The sequence below is a fragment of the Schistocerca gregaria genome, chromosome 1 (genome assembly GCF_023897955.1).
Source record: "Schistocerca gregaria isolate iqSchGreg1 chromosome 1, iqSchGreg1.2, whole genome shotgun sequence".
Taxonomy (NCBI): Eukaryota; Metazoa; Arthropoda; class Insecta; order Orthoptera; family Acrididae; genus Schistocerca; species Schistocerca gregaria.
Window position 1 is genome coordinate 1,060,061,691 of NC_064920.1, and position 18,978 is coordinate 1,060,080,668.

General features: G+C 44.8%; 1 protein-coding gene across 1 annotated transcript in view; it reads left to right on the plus strand.

Moving 5' to 3' along the window:
- Positions 1–18,978, plus strand: part of LOC126287825 (gamma-aminobutyric acid receptor subunit pi-like) — a 190,739-nt gene that overhangs the window by 26,387 nt on the left and 145,374 nt on the right. Inside the window, exon 3 of the mRNA XM_049984891.1 lies at positions 565–656. Coding sequence (XP_049840848.1) covers positions 565–656 — 92 coding nt within the window. The remainder of the gene's footprint in view (positions 1–564; positions 657–18,978) is intronic.

The window sequence follows — 18,978 nt, forward strand, 5'->3', positions numbered from 1 at the left end:
TTTTTCGTCACATGATAAATGTCCTAAATCTGTTTATCTACCGAGATATGAAAGAAACTACAGTTTTTCGGGAGGAATAGATGAATTTTTTTTAAACGGCATTTAATAGCATGTGGAATGAGAAGTTAAACCGAGACTAATTTACTGGTATGCCATAAGATGTAATTTACTAAGTATCTACAGCTATTGATTATTTCCTTTGGAAGTAACAAACGTTTTTTTCTTTATCCAGTGTATTTTATTGGTTCAAGACGCGTTTCGCCTTTTACTTTAAGGCATCTTCGGTGGAATCTAGAATGATTCAGTTTTGTTTTGACATGTGATACTTGCAGTTCACATCTTTTTTTCCGTGAATAACTGATTACTTACAGCGGAAACGCTTGCCGCTTCCGTTACCGCAAGACGAGCTGCCCCGCTCTAGTGGGAACCGGCCTTTATAGTGGGCAGTGGTCACACTGTTTTTGGGTCGTCATTGTACTGTGTTGCTTATTTTACAGCGCGCAGTGCGTGGCGGCGCCGCGCTGTCCACAGCTGCTGCTCCAGTTCCGTCCGTGGCTGTTTCAGGCTGGCGTGTGCCCGGCCGGCCGGTCCCGCCTTCAGCGGCTACTCGCTGCCACAGGACTACGACCGTAGCCAGTCACCTGCCGCCTTCACTAGTGAATACCGTTCACTGGCTACAGTCTGCTGTGTGTCGCTGGTACCCACGTCGTCACTTCGTTTGCAAAACCAGTGTTTCGGCCTTCTTCAGGGTGGTGATGCATTAGTTGATACATTAGCTCCATACTTGACAATCACATACAACCGTTCGCTCGACGAAAGACCCATTGAGGCGTAGCGCCGTATACCGATCCTGCCTTTGAGGCGGTTAAGTGGGAGATGTGTCTCAGAGCTGGAGAGTGACAGGTGGTGACGCGAGACTGGACGCGCACTTAGTGTATGTATCAGCCGATATAGGACAATATTGGATAGGGGGACTGTGATTTTAGTTTCGATTGTGCCCACTAGAGTGCACTAAAGTAATAGAATGTTTTTCATAAACTGTTCCAGTATTTTCATAAAGTGTTATTATTTCTTATTGTGTATGTAAAATATTATAAATGTGTTTTAACAGTATGAATTATGCGTGAGTGTGGTTTAAGGTTAATATGAAGATAATTGTTTAACGAGTTATGTAGTAGGATTTGATGTGGGAACATTTCGAAGCAGTATGGATATGGACGAAGGGGATTTTTGTAGAATAGATTTGTAAAGTAAGTTTATCGTAAAGGGCAAGTTAATTCAGGTATAAATAACAATAGTAAAACAAAGCTTCAGCGTATTAGATAATTACGTTGGCAAAAAGTACAGTCGTTAGGTTTACTATTTTGCGATTGGTTATTGATGAAAAGCGCAGACTGACGCGGGAGAATGTTGTTTTGCTATTGGCTGTTGAGTAAACTGACCAATGGTAAAGCAATATTCTTCGCGCGCCTTTCTCTGCTGGTAGCGAAGACTTAGAGTATTCTAAAGAAGAGTGGGAGCCTAGCCATGAAACAGTTCGGTCGCGTGTAGTAGTAGTTCCGATGGAAACGATAAGTTGCCGGATCTAGCAGTGTTTAATACATCAAAAGTGTGGTAAAGTGACGGCATAATTATTCCGATGGGAGTGTAGAAATTTTCCTAAATTTTGAGTGAATGTTGTGACGAAAAAAGACATATATTCCGCGTGGCGTATTGAGCAGGTCGGTGGCTAAAAAAAAACTGTGACTGCATTTGGTACCGACAGACTTAATATTTGTCGAGCATTCTCAATCAAAAACAATCAGTATTTTTGTAGCTATTACGTTTTCGGGAAATGCAACACCATAAACTTGCTAACGTCAGTGAAAGGGATTATGAGCGACTGTGTTAAGACTAGCACGGGCTTGGCAGTGATACTTGTTCACCTAAGCTTCAGAATATATTAATTGAGTACAAAATTTCCAATCTTTCATTTCGTGTTTCTCCCGAAACGTAGATTAGTGACTTTAATTGCAGCCTGGTTCACGTCGGAGTACAGTAGGTTTCGCTCGGCTTCCCTACTGATGATCTGCTGAGACAATGTTCACAGGTAGGTGCAGGTTCGTCGTAAAGGGACGGAAAGAACCGCTCCGCGTAACCGTACCGAAAGACTGGATAGTTGCACAGGTCACACCAATATTCAAGAAAGGTAGTAGGAGTAATCCACTAAATTAGAGGTCCATATCGTCAACGTCGATATGCAGCAGGATTTTAGAACATATATTGTGTTCGAACATTATGAATTACCTCGAAGGAAACGGTCAATTGACACATAGTCGACATGGGTTTAGAAATCATCGTTCCTGTGAAACACAACTAGCTCTTTATGCACATGAAGCGCTGAGTGCTATTGACAAGGGATTTCAGACCGATTCCGTATTCCTGGATTTCCGGAAGGCTTTTGACACTGTACCACACAAGCGGCTCGTAGTGAAATTGCGTGCTTATGCAATATCCTCTCGGTTATGTGACTGGATTTGCGATTTCCTGTCAGAGAGGTTACAGTTCGCAGTAATTGACGGAAAGTCATCGAGTAAAACAGAAGTGATTTCAGGGGTTGCCCAAGGTAGTGTTATAGGCCCTTTGCTGTTCCTTACCTATATAAACGATTTGGGAGACAATCTGAGTAGCCGTCTTCGGTTGTTTGCAGATGACGCTGTCGTTTATCGACTACTAAAGTCATCAGAAGATCAAAACAAACTGCAAAACGATTTAGAAAAAATATCAGAATGGTGCGAAACGTGGCAGTTGACCCTAAATAACGAAAAGTGTGAGGTCATCCACATGACTGCTAAAAGGAGTCCTTTAAACTTCGGTTACACGATAAATCAGTCTAATCTAAAAGCTGTAAATGCAACTAAATGCCTTGGTATTAAAATTACGAACAACTTAAATTGGAAAGAACACATAGGAAATGTTGTAGGGAAGGCTAACCAAAGGCTGCATTTTATTGGCAGGACACTTAGAGAATGTAACAGACTTACTAAGGAGACTGCCTATACTACGCTTGTCCGTCCTCTTTTACACTCCTGGAAATGGAAAAAAGAACACATTGACACCGGTGTGTCAGACCCACCATACTTGCTCCGGACACTGCGAGAGGGCTGTACAAGCAATGATCACACGCACGGCACAGCGGACACACCAGGAACCGCGGTGTTGGCCGTCGAATGGCGCTAGCTGCGCAGCATTTGTGCACCGCCGCCGTCAGTGTCAGCCAGTTTGCCGTGGCATACGGAGCTCCATCGCAGTCTTTAACACTGGTAGCATGCCGCGACAGCGTGGACGCGAACCGTATGTGCAGTTGACGGACTTTGAGCGAGGGCGTATAGTGGGCATACGGGAGGCCGGGTGGACGTACCGCCGAATTGCTCAACACGTGGGGCGTGAGGTCTCCACAGTACATCGATGTTGTCGCCAGTGGTCGGCGGAAGGTGCACGTGCCCGTCGACCTGGGACCGGACCGCAGCGACGCACGGATGCACGCCAAGACCGTAGTATCCTACGCAGTGCCGTAGTGGACCGCACCGCCACTTCCCAGCAAATTAGGGACACTGTTGCTCCTGGGGTATCGGCGAGGACCATTCGCAACCGTCTCTATGAAGCTGGGCTACGGTCCCGCACACCGTTAGGCCGTCTTCCGCTCACGCCCCAACATCGTGCAGCCCGCCTCCAGTGGTGTCGCGACAGGCGTGAATGGAGGGACGAATGGAGACGTGTCGTCTTCAGCGATGAGAGTCGCTTCTGCCTTGGTGCCAATGATGGTCGTATGCGTGTTTGGCGCCGTGCAGGCGAGCGCCACAATCAGGACTGCATACGACCGAGGCACACAGGGCCAACACCCGACATCATGGTGTGGGGAGCGATCTCCTACACTGGCCGTACACCTCTGGTGATCGTCGAGGGGACACCGAATAGTGCACGGTACATCCAAACCGTCATCGAACCCATCGTTCTACCATTCCTAGACCGGCATGGGAACTTGCTGTTCCAACAGGACAATGCACGTCCGCATGTATCCCGTGCCATCCAACGTGCTCTAGGAGGTGTAAGTCAACTACCCTGGCCAGCAAGATCTCCGGATCTGTCCCCCATTGAGCATGTTTGGGACTGGATGAAGCGTTGTCTCACGCGGTCTGCACGTCCAGCACGAACGCTGATCCAACTGAGGCGCCAAGTGGAAATGGCATGGCAAGCCGTTCCACAGGACTACATCCAGCATCTCTACGATTGTCTCCATGGGAGAATAGCAGCCTGCATTGCTGCGAAAGGTGGATATACACTGTACTAGTGCCGACATTGTGCATGCTCTGTTGCCTGTGTCTATGTGCCTGTGGTTCTGTCAGTGTGATCATGTGATGTATCTGACCCCAGGAATGTGCCAATAAAGTTTCCCCTTCCTGGGACAATGAATTCACGGTGTTCTTATTTCAGTTTTCAGGAGTGTAGAATACTGCTGCGTGTGAGGGATCCTTACTAGGTAAGACTAACGGAGTACATCGAAAAAGTTCAAAGAAATGCAGCACGTTTTGTATTATCGCGAAATATGGTGAGTGTCACAGAAATTATACAGGATTTAGGCTGGAAATAATTAAAAGAAAGGCGTTTTTCATTGCGACTGAATCTTCTCACGAAATTCCGATCACCAACTTTCTCCTCCGAATGCGAAAATATTTTGTTGACGCCGAGCTACATAGGGAGGAACGATCACCACGATAAAATATGGGAAATCAGAGCTCGTACGGAAAGGTATAGGTGTTCATTCTTTCCGCGCGCTATACGAGATTGGAATAATAGAGAATTGTGAAGGTGGTTCGATTAACCCTCTGCCAGGGACTTAAATTTCATTTGCAGAGTATCCATGTAGATGTAGATGTACACTGCCTGACAAAAAAGGTGAAGCACCCAAGAGATATGGCTGGTTGTCAGTGTAACTTCGTACATGTGCAGACCATCGACGGCTATGTAAATGATTACAGTTGCAGTTCTCTCTGAGAGATACAGGGTGACAATTATTGAGCTATTAGTTACAGACTGTGGCGTGCACATACTTTATTCAACATGTAAACGTCACTACAGATATTCGGGTTTAGGTTGTGACTTTATCGATGCGCCTGCCATCATTGGCGATGATGTTTCGCAAATGAATAGCGAATTTCTGGATGACCTGGTGAAGTGCCGGAACATCGATGCTGTCGACGACCTCCTGAATGGCTCTTTTCATCTCAGAAATAGTTTTGGGGTTATTCCTGTACACCTTGTCTTTAATATAGCCCCACAGAAAGGAGTCGCATGTGTTGAGATGCGAAGAACATGACGGCCTATCGAGGCCCATGCCAGAGGGATGTGGGTACTACACAGCCAGAATGCGGTCCCCAAAGTGCTCCTACAGGACATCAAACACTCTCCTGCTTCGATGGGGTCGAGCTCCGCATTGCATGAACCAATCGAGTCGAAATCTGGGGCACTTTGGATAATGGGGATGAAATCATCTTCCAAAACCTTTACGTACCTTTCGGTAGTCACCGTGCAACCAGAAATATCGCACCGATTATTCCGTGACTGGACATTGCATACTACATAGTCACCTGTTGAGGGTCAAGAGATTTCTCGATCGCGAAATGCGGATTCTCTGTCTCCTAAAAGCGCAAATTTTGCTTATTGACGAACCAATTCAAATGAAATTGAACTTCGTCGCTAAACCAAACCAAATAACTCCCATCATGCCCAGCAGTCAACCGTGGAGTTTCAACGTCATAACGCAAACCATTCAGGATTTATGACGATTTCATTTGATATAGTTTAATAATTCTCGCCCTGTCTAATGGTCATCAGAAAGCATAGTATTGTTCGCGTTTACTGTTATTAACAGTCATGGGGCGTCAACAACGTCGGATTTTCAGTGATCACTATGAAGGACATGGAGATGTTGCTTACCCGTGTAAGACAGCCTTATCAGCGCCTGACAGAGTTTGAAAGGGGTCTTATTGTGTGCCTCCCTTTGACCAGCTAGTCGAATCGTGCAAATATCCAGATTTTGGGACACGTGGACGCGACAGAGGCTCAATGCTGGACTGCGTGGGAGCATGAGGGCAAGAATATTCGACTTAAAGGTCCCGGTCGATCCCCACGAGAGTGGATCACCAAATTGTGCACCATGCACATCATAACTCCTTCATATATACACCTGCCATTCGAGAACAAGTAATGGACTCCCTCTGACATTCTAAATCGTCCTGCACCATGAGTCGGAGACCAGCAGTAGCTGGACTCATTACCATCTCACGTGTAGGCTGCTGTTAACACCACAGCGCAAAAGGCAGCGTTTGGAATGGTGTTATGACTGGAAATCATGGAATGCTGATGACTAACATCCCTTTGTGTTCTGCAACGAATTATGGTTGTATGCTAGCACTGGCGACCATAATCGGCGAATATGATGGCGACCTGGGGAGAGGTCACGTTCTTTCAATGTTTAGGAGGGGTACATCAGTGTTACAACTGAAGTCATGGTGCGGGGAGCCATCAGGTATGACTTCAAGTCACGGCTGCTAATGACTGCGAAAACTATGACTGCACAACAATATGTCACCGACATCTTGTAACGTCATGTGTTACTTTTCACACGACAGCATCCTGGTGTCATTTTTCACAGGACAATGCTCACACACACATGGCATGTGTCTCTATGAACTGTCTGCGTGATGTTGCAAAGTTTCTCCCGTAGGCAGCAAGATCACGAAATTTATCCCCAATAGAACATGTGAGTGATCACCTCTGGCGTCACCGAGCGAGGTGGCGCAGTGGTTAGCACACTGGACTCGCATTCGGGAGGACGACGGTTCAATCCCGTCTCCGGCCATCCTGATTTAGGTTTTCCGTGATTTCCCTAAATCGCTTCAGGCACATGCCGGGATGGTTCCTTTGAAAGGGCACGGCCGATTTCCTTCCCAATCCTTCCCTAACCCGAGCTTTCGCTCCTCTCTAATGACCTCGTTGTCGACGGGACGACACTAACCACCACCACCACCTCTGGCGTCAACTCCACCCCAGCGCCATTATACGGGTGTCAAGAATCTTGGCTTAGGAGAGGATGCAGCAGATTTGATACACCCTTACCAATCGATTCGGTGTATGCATGCAGGTCGGAGGGGGTGCAGCGTCAACTGATAAGTTAGCCCATACTTTCATGTCCTTTGTAAATCTCACTCGAATACATTTCGTTTCCTTGTCCCCTTCTGTGTTTTTCACTTTTTATCAAACAGCGTATTTTGTGATAAAGTGCACTTGCACTGGTGACCGAAACATTGGTCTTATAAAGAACTGACGACGTGAGCACTGTGGAGGAAGCGGTTCTCAGGAGTGTGTTTCACGAGACTGTGGATCGTGCATTTATACGAGGTTTTGTTAGCAATAACCTAACTGAGTTATGTCTGATTATTTCTTCCCAGAAGAACTCGTTTTACTTCCGAAATGTGTAGTTGTGGAGAATGCCGTTCACCCTAGTCACTAAATTAAATAAATCACGCACAGTTCTGTTACTAATCCCCTAAACACTATAAGGGTAGACGATACATCCATTCACTTCTGTCTGTAATCAATAGCAACCAGGTTGTTGCTCGTGAAAGTGTGGTAACATGACACCAAGTACAATGTAAGCACAGTCTGCATGGTTTGACGGTTGCTACATGCAGTTTCCCCTCGCTGGGATGCTTAGACCAACAGCGAATTAGCATCTTTAATTCCGTTCGTCGGTGCACAGAAAGGAATGGCGGACGCCGTGATTTACTTCTCAATAGGCACATAAAACATGCAACTGCAGCAACAATTATGTAATAGAACGAAGTACTTCAAGCAGAAGAATACTTATAACTAACTAATGCTGGTTCAACAAAGCCACATTGAATGTTAGTAGTTCATCTCAAGCAGTCTTATTTACGTAGCAAAAATTAAGAAAGAAAAAGAAAGAAATTAGTTTTATAATGAAACAAACGATTTACAATATGAATTGCGAAATTCCGTTAAGTCGATTATAATTATCCGGGCTGTTATGCCGTGGTCGGTTGATGAATTCTGTGTTAATTCCGAAAGTTTCGTCCCGGTCTGTCAGTAGCGAGCCAGTGGGTGTGTTGGAACTTCCATCGAGCTACAGACCCCCTTGAAGATGTCTCCCGCAGACGGGGACGAAACTTTGGGAATTAACACAGAATTCATCAACTGACCACGACATAACAGTCCGGATAATTATAATGGACATGACATTTCCGGCCGTGGAAGTCTACATTTTAGTATTAGAAATTCCGTTAAGTCTTTAACTAGTGAGAGCGCATGGCACTGCACCTTGGTTGTTCGTTGAGATGGGCGGTGGCGTGTTGAGCTGACGGCGGCGGCTTCTGATGTCGCAGTCGAAATTATTACTGCAGCTCTTTTTGTCGTATTTCCACGGGGAAGTATGTTAATGAAGTCTCTTGTCGGTTAGCTGTAAAGTCATTCGCAGTGGAGTTTAACAGGGCTATGGCTGAATAGAAGTAATTTTTGGTGGTACTCTACAGGTTTAGCATCTACACGTTTATCACTCGTTATACACGCTGTGGTCCCGTTTTTACACTGTTCGTGATAATTCCCGACCCCGACATAACTGTTCATCACGTTTACATATAATTAACACGTTTGCGAACTCACAGTCAATAAAAGCGTTCTTGCACCTGATCCACAATTATTGTAATTATGTTCACCGCTACAGTTACGGATTCAAACACTCGGCTGCTCATTAAAAAGACAAATACAACAGGCGTTTTATGGAACCTTGGCTCTCGCGACGCTGTTTCACTCGCAAGGTAGCAATAACTGTAATGTCTACTCTTGTAAGCATTGTGAGTGTCAGCTGAGACACAATCCACTGAGTGATACTCATACCTTTCGATCTTTCTGTTCATAATGATCATTTCATCTTTCATTACGCACTGCGACGGTAATCCCAATCGTCAGTCTTTTAAGTTCCACGATTCACTGTCTCAGCAGGTTTTTGCATCTCAAATCAACTATGCACGTCTCGCCTTACTGCCACACACACACACACACACACACACACACACACACACACACACACACACACGCTGTCTCTCCCTCACCGTGTATCGCTGCACCGCTGTGATCTCAATACTGCTCTTCGTGCTTTCATGTCTACGATTTATACAGCAGGTCTTCACATCACAGTTAATATTACAAATGCAGATAAATTAAACAAAAGAATTTAAGGTCTTTCATATTCAAGTAATATTACGAAAACATATTTATCCGTTGTTGTTGTTGTTGTGGTCTTCAGTCCTGGAACTGGTTTGATGCAGCTCTCCATGCTACTCTACCCTGTGCAAGCTTCTTCATCTCCCAGTACCTACTGCAACCTACATCCTTCTGAATCTGCTTAGTGTAGTCTTCTCTTGGTCTCCCTCTACGATTTTTACCCTCCACGCTGCCCTCCAATACTAAATAGGTGATCCCTTGATGCCTCAGAACATGTCCTACCAACCGATCCCTTCTTCTGGTCAAGTTGTGCCACAAACTTCTCTTCTCCCCAATCCGATTCAATACTTCCTCATTAGTTATGTGATCTACCCATCTAATCTTCAGCATTCTTCTGTAGCACCACATTTCGAAAGCTTCTACTCTCTTCTTGTCCAAACTACTTATCGTCCATGATTCACTTCCATACATGGCTACACTCCATACAAATACTTTCAGAAATGACTTCCTGACACTTAAATCTATACTCGATGTTAACAAACTTCTCTTCTTCAGAAACGCTTTTCTTGCCATTGCCAGTCTACATTTGGTATCCTCTCTACTTCGACCATCATCAGTTATTTTGCTCCCCAAATAGCAAAACTCCTTTACTACTTTAAGTGGCTCACTTCCTAATCTAATTCCCTCAGCATCACCCGACTTAATTCGACTACATTCCATTATCCTCGTTTTGCTTTTGTTGATGGTCATCTTATATCCTCCTTTCAAGACACTATCCATTCCGTTCAACTGCTCTTCCAAGTCCTTTGCTGTCTCTGACAGAATTACAAAGTCATCGGCGAACCTCAAAGTTTTTATTTCTTCTCCATGGATTTTAATACCTATTCCGAATATTTCTTTTGTTTCCTTCACTGCTTGCTCAATATACAGATTGAATAACATCGGGGAGAGGCTACAACCCTATCTCACTCCCTTCCCAACCACTGCTTCCCTTTCATGTCCCTCGACTCTTATAACTGCTATCTGGTTTCTGTACAAATTGTAAATAGCCTTTCGCTCCCTGTATTTTACCCCTGCCGCCTTCAGAATTTGAAAGAGAGTATTCCAGTCAACATTGTTAAAAGCTTTCTCTAAGTCTACAAATGCTAGAAACGTAGGTTTTCCCTTCCTTAATCTAGCTTCAAAGATAAGTCGTAGGGTCAGTATTGCCTCACGTGTTCCAACATTTCTACGGAATCCAAAAGGATCTTCCCCGAGGCCGGTTTCTACTAGTTTTTCTATTCGTCTGTAAAGAACTCGCGTTAGTATTTTGCAGCTGTGACTTATTAAACTGATAGTTCGGTAATTTTCACATCTGTCAACACCTGCTTTCTTTGGGATTGGAATTATTATATTCTTCTTGAAGTCTGAGGGTATTTCGCCTGTCTCATACATCTTGCTCACCATATGGTAGAGTTTTGTCAGGACTGGCTCTCCCAAGACCGTCAGTAGTTCCAATGGAATGTTGTCGACTCCGGGGGCCTTGTTTCGACTCAGGTCTTTCAGTGCTCTGTCAAACTCTTCACGCAGTATCGTATCTCCCATTTCATCTTCATCTACATCCTCTTCCATTTCCATAATATTATCCTCAAGTACATCGCCCTTGTATAGACCCTCTATATACTCCTTCCACCTTTCTGCTTTCCCTTGTTTGGTTAGAACTGGGTTTCCATCTGAGCTCTTAATATTCATACAAGTGGTCCTCTTATCTCCAAAGGTCTCTTTAATTTTCCTGTAGGCAGTATCTATCTTACCTCTAGTGAGATAAGCCTCTACATCCTTACATTTGTCTTCTAGCCATCCCTGCTTAACAATTTTGCACTTCCTGTCGATCTCATTTTTGAGACGTTTGTATTCCTTTTTGCCTGCTTCATTTACCGCATTTTTATATTTTCTCCTTTCATCAATTAAATTCAATATTTCTTCTGTTACCCAAAGATTTCTACTAGCCCTAGTCTTTTTAACAACTTGATCCTCTGCTGCCTTCACTACTTCATCCCTCAAAGCTACCCATTCTTCTTCTATTGTATTTCTTTCCCCCATTCCTGTCAATTGCTCCCTTATGCTCTCCTTGAGACTCCGTACAACCTCTGGTTCTTTTAGTTTATCCAGGTCCCATCTCCTTAATTTCCCACATTTTTGCAGTTTCTTCAGTTTTAATCTACAGGTCATAACCAATAGATTGTGGTCAGAGTCCACATCTGCCCCTGGAAATGTCTTACAATTTAAAACCTGGTTCCTAAATCTCTGTCGTACCATTATATAATCTATCTGAAACCTGTCAGTATCTCCAGGCTTCTTCCATGTATACAGCCTTCTTTTATGATTCTTGAACCAAGTGTTACCTATGATTAAGTTGTGCTCTGTGAAAAATTCTACCAGGCGGCTTCCTCTTCCATTTCTTTGCCCCAGTCCATATTCACCTACTACTTTTCCTTCTCTCCCTTTTCCTACTACCGAATTCCAGTCACCCATGACTATTAAATTTTCGTCACCCTTCACTATCTGAATAATATCTTTTATTTGATCATACATTTCTTCAATTTCTTCGTCATCTGCAGAGCTAGTTGGCATATAAACTTGTACTACTGTAGTAGGTGTGGGCTTCGTATCTATCTTGGACACAATAATGCGTTCACTATGTTGTTTGTAGTAGCTTATCCGCATTCCTATTTTCCTATTCATTATTAAACCTACTCCTGCATTACCCCTATTTGATTTTGTGTTTATAACCCTGTAGTCACCTGACCAGAAGTCTTGTTCCTCCTGCCACCGAACTTCACTAATTCCCACTATATCTAACATTAACCTATCCATTTCCCTTTTTAAATTTTCTAACCTACCTGCCCGATTAAGGGATCTGACTTTCCACGCTCCGACCCGTAGGACGCCAGTTTTCTTTCTCCTGATAACGACATCCTCTTGAGTAGTCCCCGCCCGGAGATCCGAATGGGGGACTATTTTACCTCCGGAATATTTTACCCAAGAGGATGTCATCATCATTTAACCATACAGTGAAGCTGCATGCCCTCGGGAAAAATTACGGCTGTAGTTTCCCCTTGCTTTCAGCCGTTCGCAGTACCAGCACAGCAAGGCTGTTTTGGCTATTGTTACAAGGCCAGATCAGTCAATCATCCAGACTGTTGCCCCTGCAACTACTGAAAAGGCTGCTGCCCCTCTTCAGGAACCACACGTTTGTCTGGCCTCTCAACAGATACCCCTCCGTTGTGGTTGCACCTACGGTACGGCTATCTGTATCGCTGAGGCACGCAAGCCTCCCCATGAGCGGCAAGGTCCATGGTTCATGGGGCGGGGGATTTATCCGTTAGGGAAAACGAAATAAACTGCAGTTACGTTTTAACATTATTAGCAAATACAGCTGTGATACACCATCATAGATATGAATACTTAGTCTAAGAAAGCAAAAGAAGTGACTGAAAAAGGAGAAAAAATTTATCTATCCCCAATGGCTATGTCTTCAAAGCATCCACCCCAGATTGTTTTGTTGCGGAATTTGCTACGTTACTCATCCTTTTGTAATTGCTTTTATGTGAGCTGCTACCTGGACTCCTGTGACCGACTAGGCAATTATGAAATCATCGTCCACAGACATTTCTTCCTCGACAGCTGTTAATTGTCTCGACTTTCTGAAACCAGAGACAGTCCGTTATATTCCTTGACTTTTAACAACTTTTAGTGTGAGCAAAAGTGAGAACACAAGACGCCATGGGGAGCAATTAAAGGGTAGTCATACAAGCAACCTTTGATCCTTGATGAAGGGAGAAGTGAACCCTGGGAACTGATTGTGGTTTTTAAATACTATGGTGAAATTTAACAGATCCTGGAGTGGTAGATAACTGTGATATACTGGGAGGAAGTAAGAGGTTTGCACGAGCGGAGCAGCTTCCGGAACTAACGGAATAAAATTTTACCTCTGACCAGTGGCACAATATTGACAAAACTGCCGACCCAGGAGGTCAGGTGTGGCAAGACAGAGCAAAGACCTTAATCTTATCATCTACTCTGTGTCCCTCATCTGTAATCTGCCCAGACGGCCCTACGCAAAATCGCCCACTCGCATGTCATGCTCTGAGGATATGCACCTCAACGAGATGCGCAGTGCTTTGCAAGACACTGCTTCATACCTGAGAGAGCTGCTTAGTGCGTCAGTGGGGAAAACCGAACTTTGTGATGTGTCGATATATGAACAGAGGAGAGGAAGCATTAAACAACGACAGTCCAGGCGTTTTCCCGAGAGTCACGGTAAGTGCAGAACAGCTCTCCGGCTGCGGTTTCATCTGTAGGCCAACGATAGAGTACAATGAAAAAGCCAGGCCGTAGACCTTTCAAATTAAGATCCATCAGGAAACGGAGTTCTGAGATTCTGAAGTCTGCTCAACCACTTTATAGATGTGTAGCTAGCAGAAAAGTTTGTGGTGGGTGGTACTCTCATGTTTCTTTAGCAGTTTCTTTAGAGGGAAACTGTCCCTCTAAGAAACATCCACTGCTGCACAATAGATAAAAAAAGAAACAGAGGAATGTAGACTCTGAGATGCTGAGGAAAACGAATTTTCCTGTCGGAAGGGGACAGAAGTCCCTTAACGACTAACGTAGCAAAATCTTATCGAAAGATCTATAACAAAATCAAAAGAAATTCTAATCGTATGTGAGGGCTTTGTGTGGCATCAAATATAATGTACAGACACTCGTAGATGGCACTTGTAATGAAACTGAAAGCTGCGAATCATTCAAATATTCCTGTATAAAAAGAACATCCAGGAGTACTGCTCGATTTCAGTACAGAGATGAGTGGTACAGATATTAGAGTCGGTGTGGGAGGATAGCGAGGCCATTTCAGCAATTAAGCTAGTGCAGAAACTGTTATACGTTATAGCTGGATTGACTGATGTGCCACAGCTCTCCCTAACCAAGGGACGAGTGGACGCTGAGTATTATCAGTGGGTGCAATTTCACTTGGCGAGTGGTCGTGGCACAGGGGGAGGAACGCGGTTGGCGCCCTATGTTTTGTTGCTAGGAAAATGTTTAAATTTGATGATGTGGTGGGTGCCAGTGTAATAATAAGTCGGCAGTACTAGAGCGTGCTGAAAAGTAATGCCTCCGAATTTTTATGTAAGAACTCTCAAAGCTTATTGAATAAAACAGCCGTTATTAACTTTCTGCGTCTTTATTCTTCATGTCTAAGTATTTAATTCTCAACATAGCCACCTACCAACGAACACTTCTCTCCCAAATGAAATTTGTGATTTGTTTGAGGATTTTTTGTTAGGGTGGCTCCAGCACATTATCTTATATGGAGAGTTGTCGAGAGGTACAAAAATATACCATCAGACCTTGAGAAGATTACAAAGACGTGCAAACTTTGGAAACGTGGTTTGAATGTTCAAAAATTTAAGTTTGTGCACTTCAAAAAACACAAAAACAGTAAATCCTTTGACTACAGTATAAATGTGGCAATTACAATCAGTCAGTTGGAACAAGTGGGAGCATCAGTTTGTAGGGACGTGAAATGGAATGATCACATGGGCTCAGTCGTAACTAAAGCAAGTAGCGGACTTGGGCTCATTGTTACAATACTGCGAAAATCAGTCTGCAAAGGAGATTGCTTATAAAACACTCATGCACCCTGAAGTGTTGTTCAGGTGTGTGGTACACATACCAAATGGAGTTACACGTATACAAGACTTGCAAAGAACAGCTTGAATGATAACGTTTTCATCAGATCCTTTTGGGAGAGTGTCGTAAAGATGCTCGCAGACACCAACTATCCCCGGGAAGACTACATATAAAGTTTCAAGAGCCAGACTTTAGTGACAGAACTAGGAATATTCTGCAGCTCCCACCTACTGTTTGCACAGGGACCACGAAGACGAGACACAGTAAATACAACGCTCTTGGAAGGATTTAAGCTATCATTCTTCCCGCTCTTCGTGGACGAAAGGAAGGAGGACGAACATTAATTCTAGTGCGATGGGAAATATCCTCTGTCATGAAACTTTCTGGCAAATTAAAACTGTGTGCCGGACCGTAACTCGAACAGAAGTGCAACCATCCGCGAGCAGTGCTCTTATCGACAGATCTTCTCCCCCCCCCCCTCCCCTTTCCCCGCACTGCCCTTGCAATTGTGTCACCTTATAACATATTTTTCAAAGTGAACTGAAGTTCTCATCCATACCCTACATACAAGTCATACCTTTACGAAAAGATATTGCGCACGAAAGCCTTAACAACAGCGTAGGGGTACACTTCGCTGCAGAGTGGCGTATTTACTCTGGAATCCCCTTCCTATGCACATCACAGTGGTTGCAGGGTGGTTAACTACTAATGAAATAAAACGGAAGAGTCTGTTAAATTTTACTACTTCTTCCATACAAAATGAGTGTAGCTACACTGCCTGAAAGAAAAATGAACCATCCAGAATACATGGTCGGACATCATTGTAACTTCGTACATGTACACACCGTTGGCGGGTATGCAAACGATTAGAGTTGCCTTTCTTTGCGACAGCTAGAATGGCCCCCAGAGTGCGTTGTTGTTCGTGTTGAACGTTCTTACCATGCCTGGCAAGTACACTCATGCTCATAAATTAAGGATAATGCAGATACATGGTGAAACAACGCTCTGTTGGGCGGTTTGCGGGTTTAAATCACCTCGGGGTATGACAATGCGGTGCATTTGACCTGCGGTCGTCGCGCGTTGGCGCTGGCAGCAGTCAACATACGCAGCGGTGTGTTGGTGCAGGTCACAGTACGGTGCAGCGTGTAAGTGTGTAGACGTTTCCAGACGTGGTAATGGTGACTGTGTGTTGAAAACGGCTCAAAGAACACATATTGATGACGTTATGAGAGATAGAATACTAGGGCGACTGGAGGCTGGTCAAACACTGCAGGTCGCAGCACGGGCCCTCAGCAGACAGGAAACGTGTCCAGGTGCTACAGTACGGGTCGTTCACAGTGTACAACACCACAAGAAGACCGTTGTCTCACCATCAGTGCCCGCAGACGGCAACGGAGTGCCGAAGGTAGATTTTCTCGGGACCTTACCGCAGCCACTGGAACAGTTGTCTCCAGACACACAGTCGACAGACGACTGAACAGACATGGTTTATTCGCCCGGAGACCTGCAAGGTGCATTCCACTGACCCCTGGTCACAGGAGAGCCGCAAAGTCTGGTGTCAATCACACAATACATAGTCATTGGAACAGTGTTCTCAGGTTATGTTCGCAGACGAGTCCACGTATAGTCTGAAAAGTGATTCTCGCTGGGTTTTCATCTGGCGTGAACCAGGAACCACGTACCAACACCTTAATGTCCTTGGAAGGAAACTGTAATGGGGTCGTGGTTTGATGGTGTGGGGTGGGATTATGATTGGTGCACGTACACCCCTGCATGTCTTTGACAGAGGAACTGTAACATGTCAGGTCTGCCATACGGTTCTAAAACTTTACGTGCTTCCAGTCTTCCTGGTTGGTTGATTGAAGGTTTGAAGTCGTCGATCGAGGAAGTGGCGACAATCACTCATTGTCGGCGGTAGCTGTTGCAGAAGCTGGATGTTGGCGCGCCTTCTTCTCGACACTGTCACCAGGCGAAACGGGCTCTTGATGTGCGCCAGCTAATGCTTCCCGTCCACGACACGGTGTCAGAAACTGTCATAGCAAGTCGAGCGCAATTACATGCTGCCAAACCCCGAAAGCGTGGCAACTCGCGGGAGCGTCACACAACACACCTGCTCCACCGCCCTACTCCCGCTCTGTCTGTGCTCCACGCAGCAGAGTTAACACTACCAAAGAGCCTAAACACTTTGGTTCTCCACACGACCTATCTATGTAATCGTTCTATAGCATAATTTTCCCTAGGCAAGACCCAACGTAAAAATACAAATAATATTTAGAAAAGAAACCAATTATACATCGACATAAATGCATAAACATATATACAGAAATTGTAAAACAATTACAATATATAAAGACACAGAAATTTCATATCTTTAGGTAACAAAATAAGGAAAAATTTATAGTACAATAGATGGAAATAGGAGGATATGCATTTCCGGCAGTACAACTTACAGATCTGTGTCGTGTGTTTCCCTATGTGCCTCTGCTATTAGCGCCAGTTTTGCGCAGTGCCACGTTGTGTGGCACCACATTCTGCAAATATCCTTAATTTATGATCGTGTGTGTACATAATGGGCGTGAACAGCAACTGACGTTGAGCGACGACTGTGAGGCACACGGAGATGCTGCATTATATCGGCAAGAGGCCTTATTATGTGCCTCCAGTTGGCCGGCTGGTCGAATCGTGCAATATGTAGATCTGTGGGGCATTCGGATTTGACGGTGACCCGAGGCTGGAATGCATGGGAACATGAGGGCCTGCATACACGTGCTAAGAATCTGGTCGACCACGTCTGACCACCGCAAGCAAGGATCGCTGTACTGTGCACTGAGTGCATCGTAACACCTTCACATCCGTACCTATCATCCACAAACAAGTAACAGACTTCGTGCAAAATTCTATCATCCCACACTATTGTAGCCTGACTAGGGCATAACTGTCCTTCTCGTAGGCTACTGTTAACACCACAAGACAAACGGCTGCGTTTGGAGTGGTGCCGTGAACAGGAATTGCTAAATGATAGCTTCATACTGTATTCAGCTATGAATCGCGGTTCTGCTCCACCCCGGATGACCATCGTTGATGAGTATGGCAGCGACCTGGGAGAGGTCCCATTCTTCCAATGTTTTGGAGAGGCACAGCGGTCATATTATGGAGAGCTATTGGGTATGACCTCAGGCCACCGCTGTTAGCGACTGAGGAAATTACGATGGCACAACGGTACATCACGGACATCCTGATCCCTCATGTGTTACCGCTCATGCAACAGTATCGTGGCACCACTTTTCAACAGGACGCTACGAACATCGACCATTGCAGGTCTGAATGACGTCTGGTGGCACTGCACGCACGTGACATGTCACGGAAAGTATGTGAACGGTGAACGGTGTAGAAACGAATGACGACTTATTTTAGAGACGGTAGGGACTGCAAATGGGGAAGTCCTCTGATACGACTGACCTTGACAAAGGGCAGATTGTTATGGCTTCCATCGGACCTGTAGTAGAAATCGAAGGTATCAGACAGCTGATGAGCACATGAACATTATTGCAGAACTACATTATTCCCTTCATGCTTAATGTCTTCCCCAATTGGGATGGCACCTTCCAGCATGATAGCTATCCACCTTTCAGGGCCTAAGTTGTTATGCTACAATGATTTGAGAATCATGATTGTGAGCTCACGTTAAAGTCTTGGGCACGAAGTCCACCATGTCTGAATCTGATGGAAAACATCTGACAAGGGGAGGCCACGACGTTTGGAATGCGGATTTACTGCAAACTTAGTACACTCGTAGTACTTCATTAAGACAACAAAATGTGTAAGCAGTTCGGCGTACTTCTCAAGCATTATTGAGAAAATCGCAAGATAATTTAGGTCGTCAAATACACTCCTGGAAATTGAAATAAGAACACCGTGAATTCATTGTCCCAGGAAGAGGAAACTTAATTGACACATTGTTGGGGTCAGATACATCACATGATCACACTGACAGAACCACAGGCACATAGACACAGGCAACAG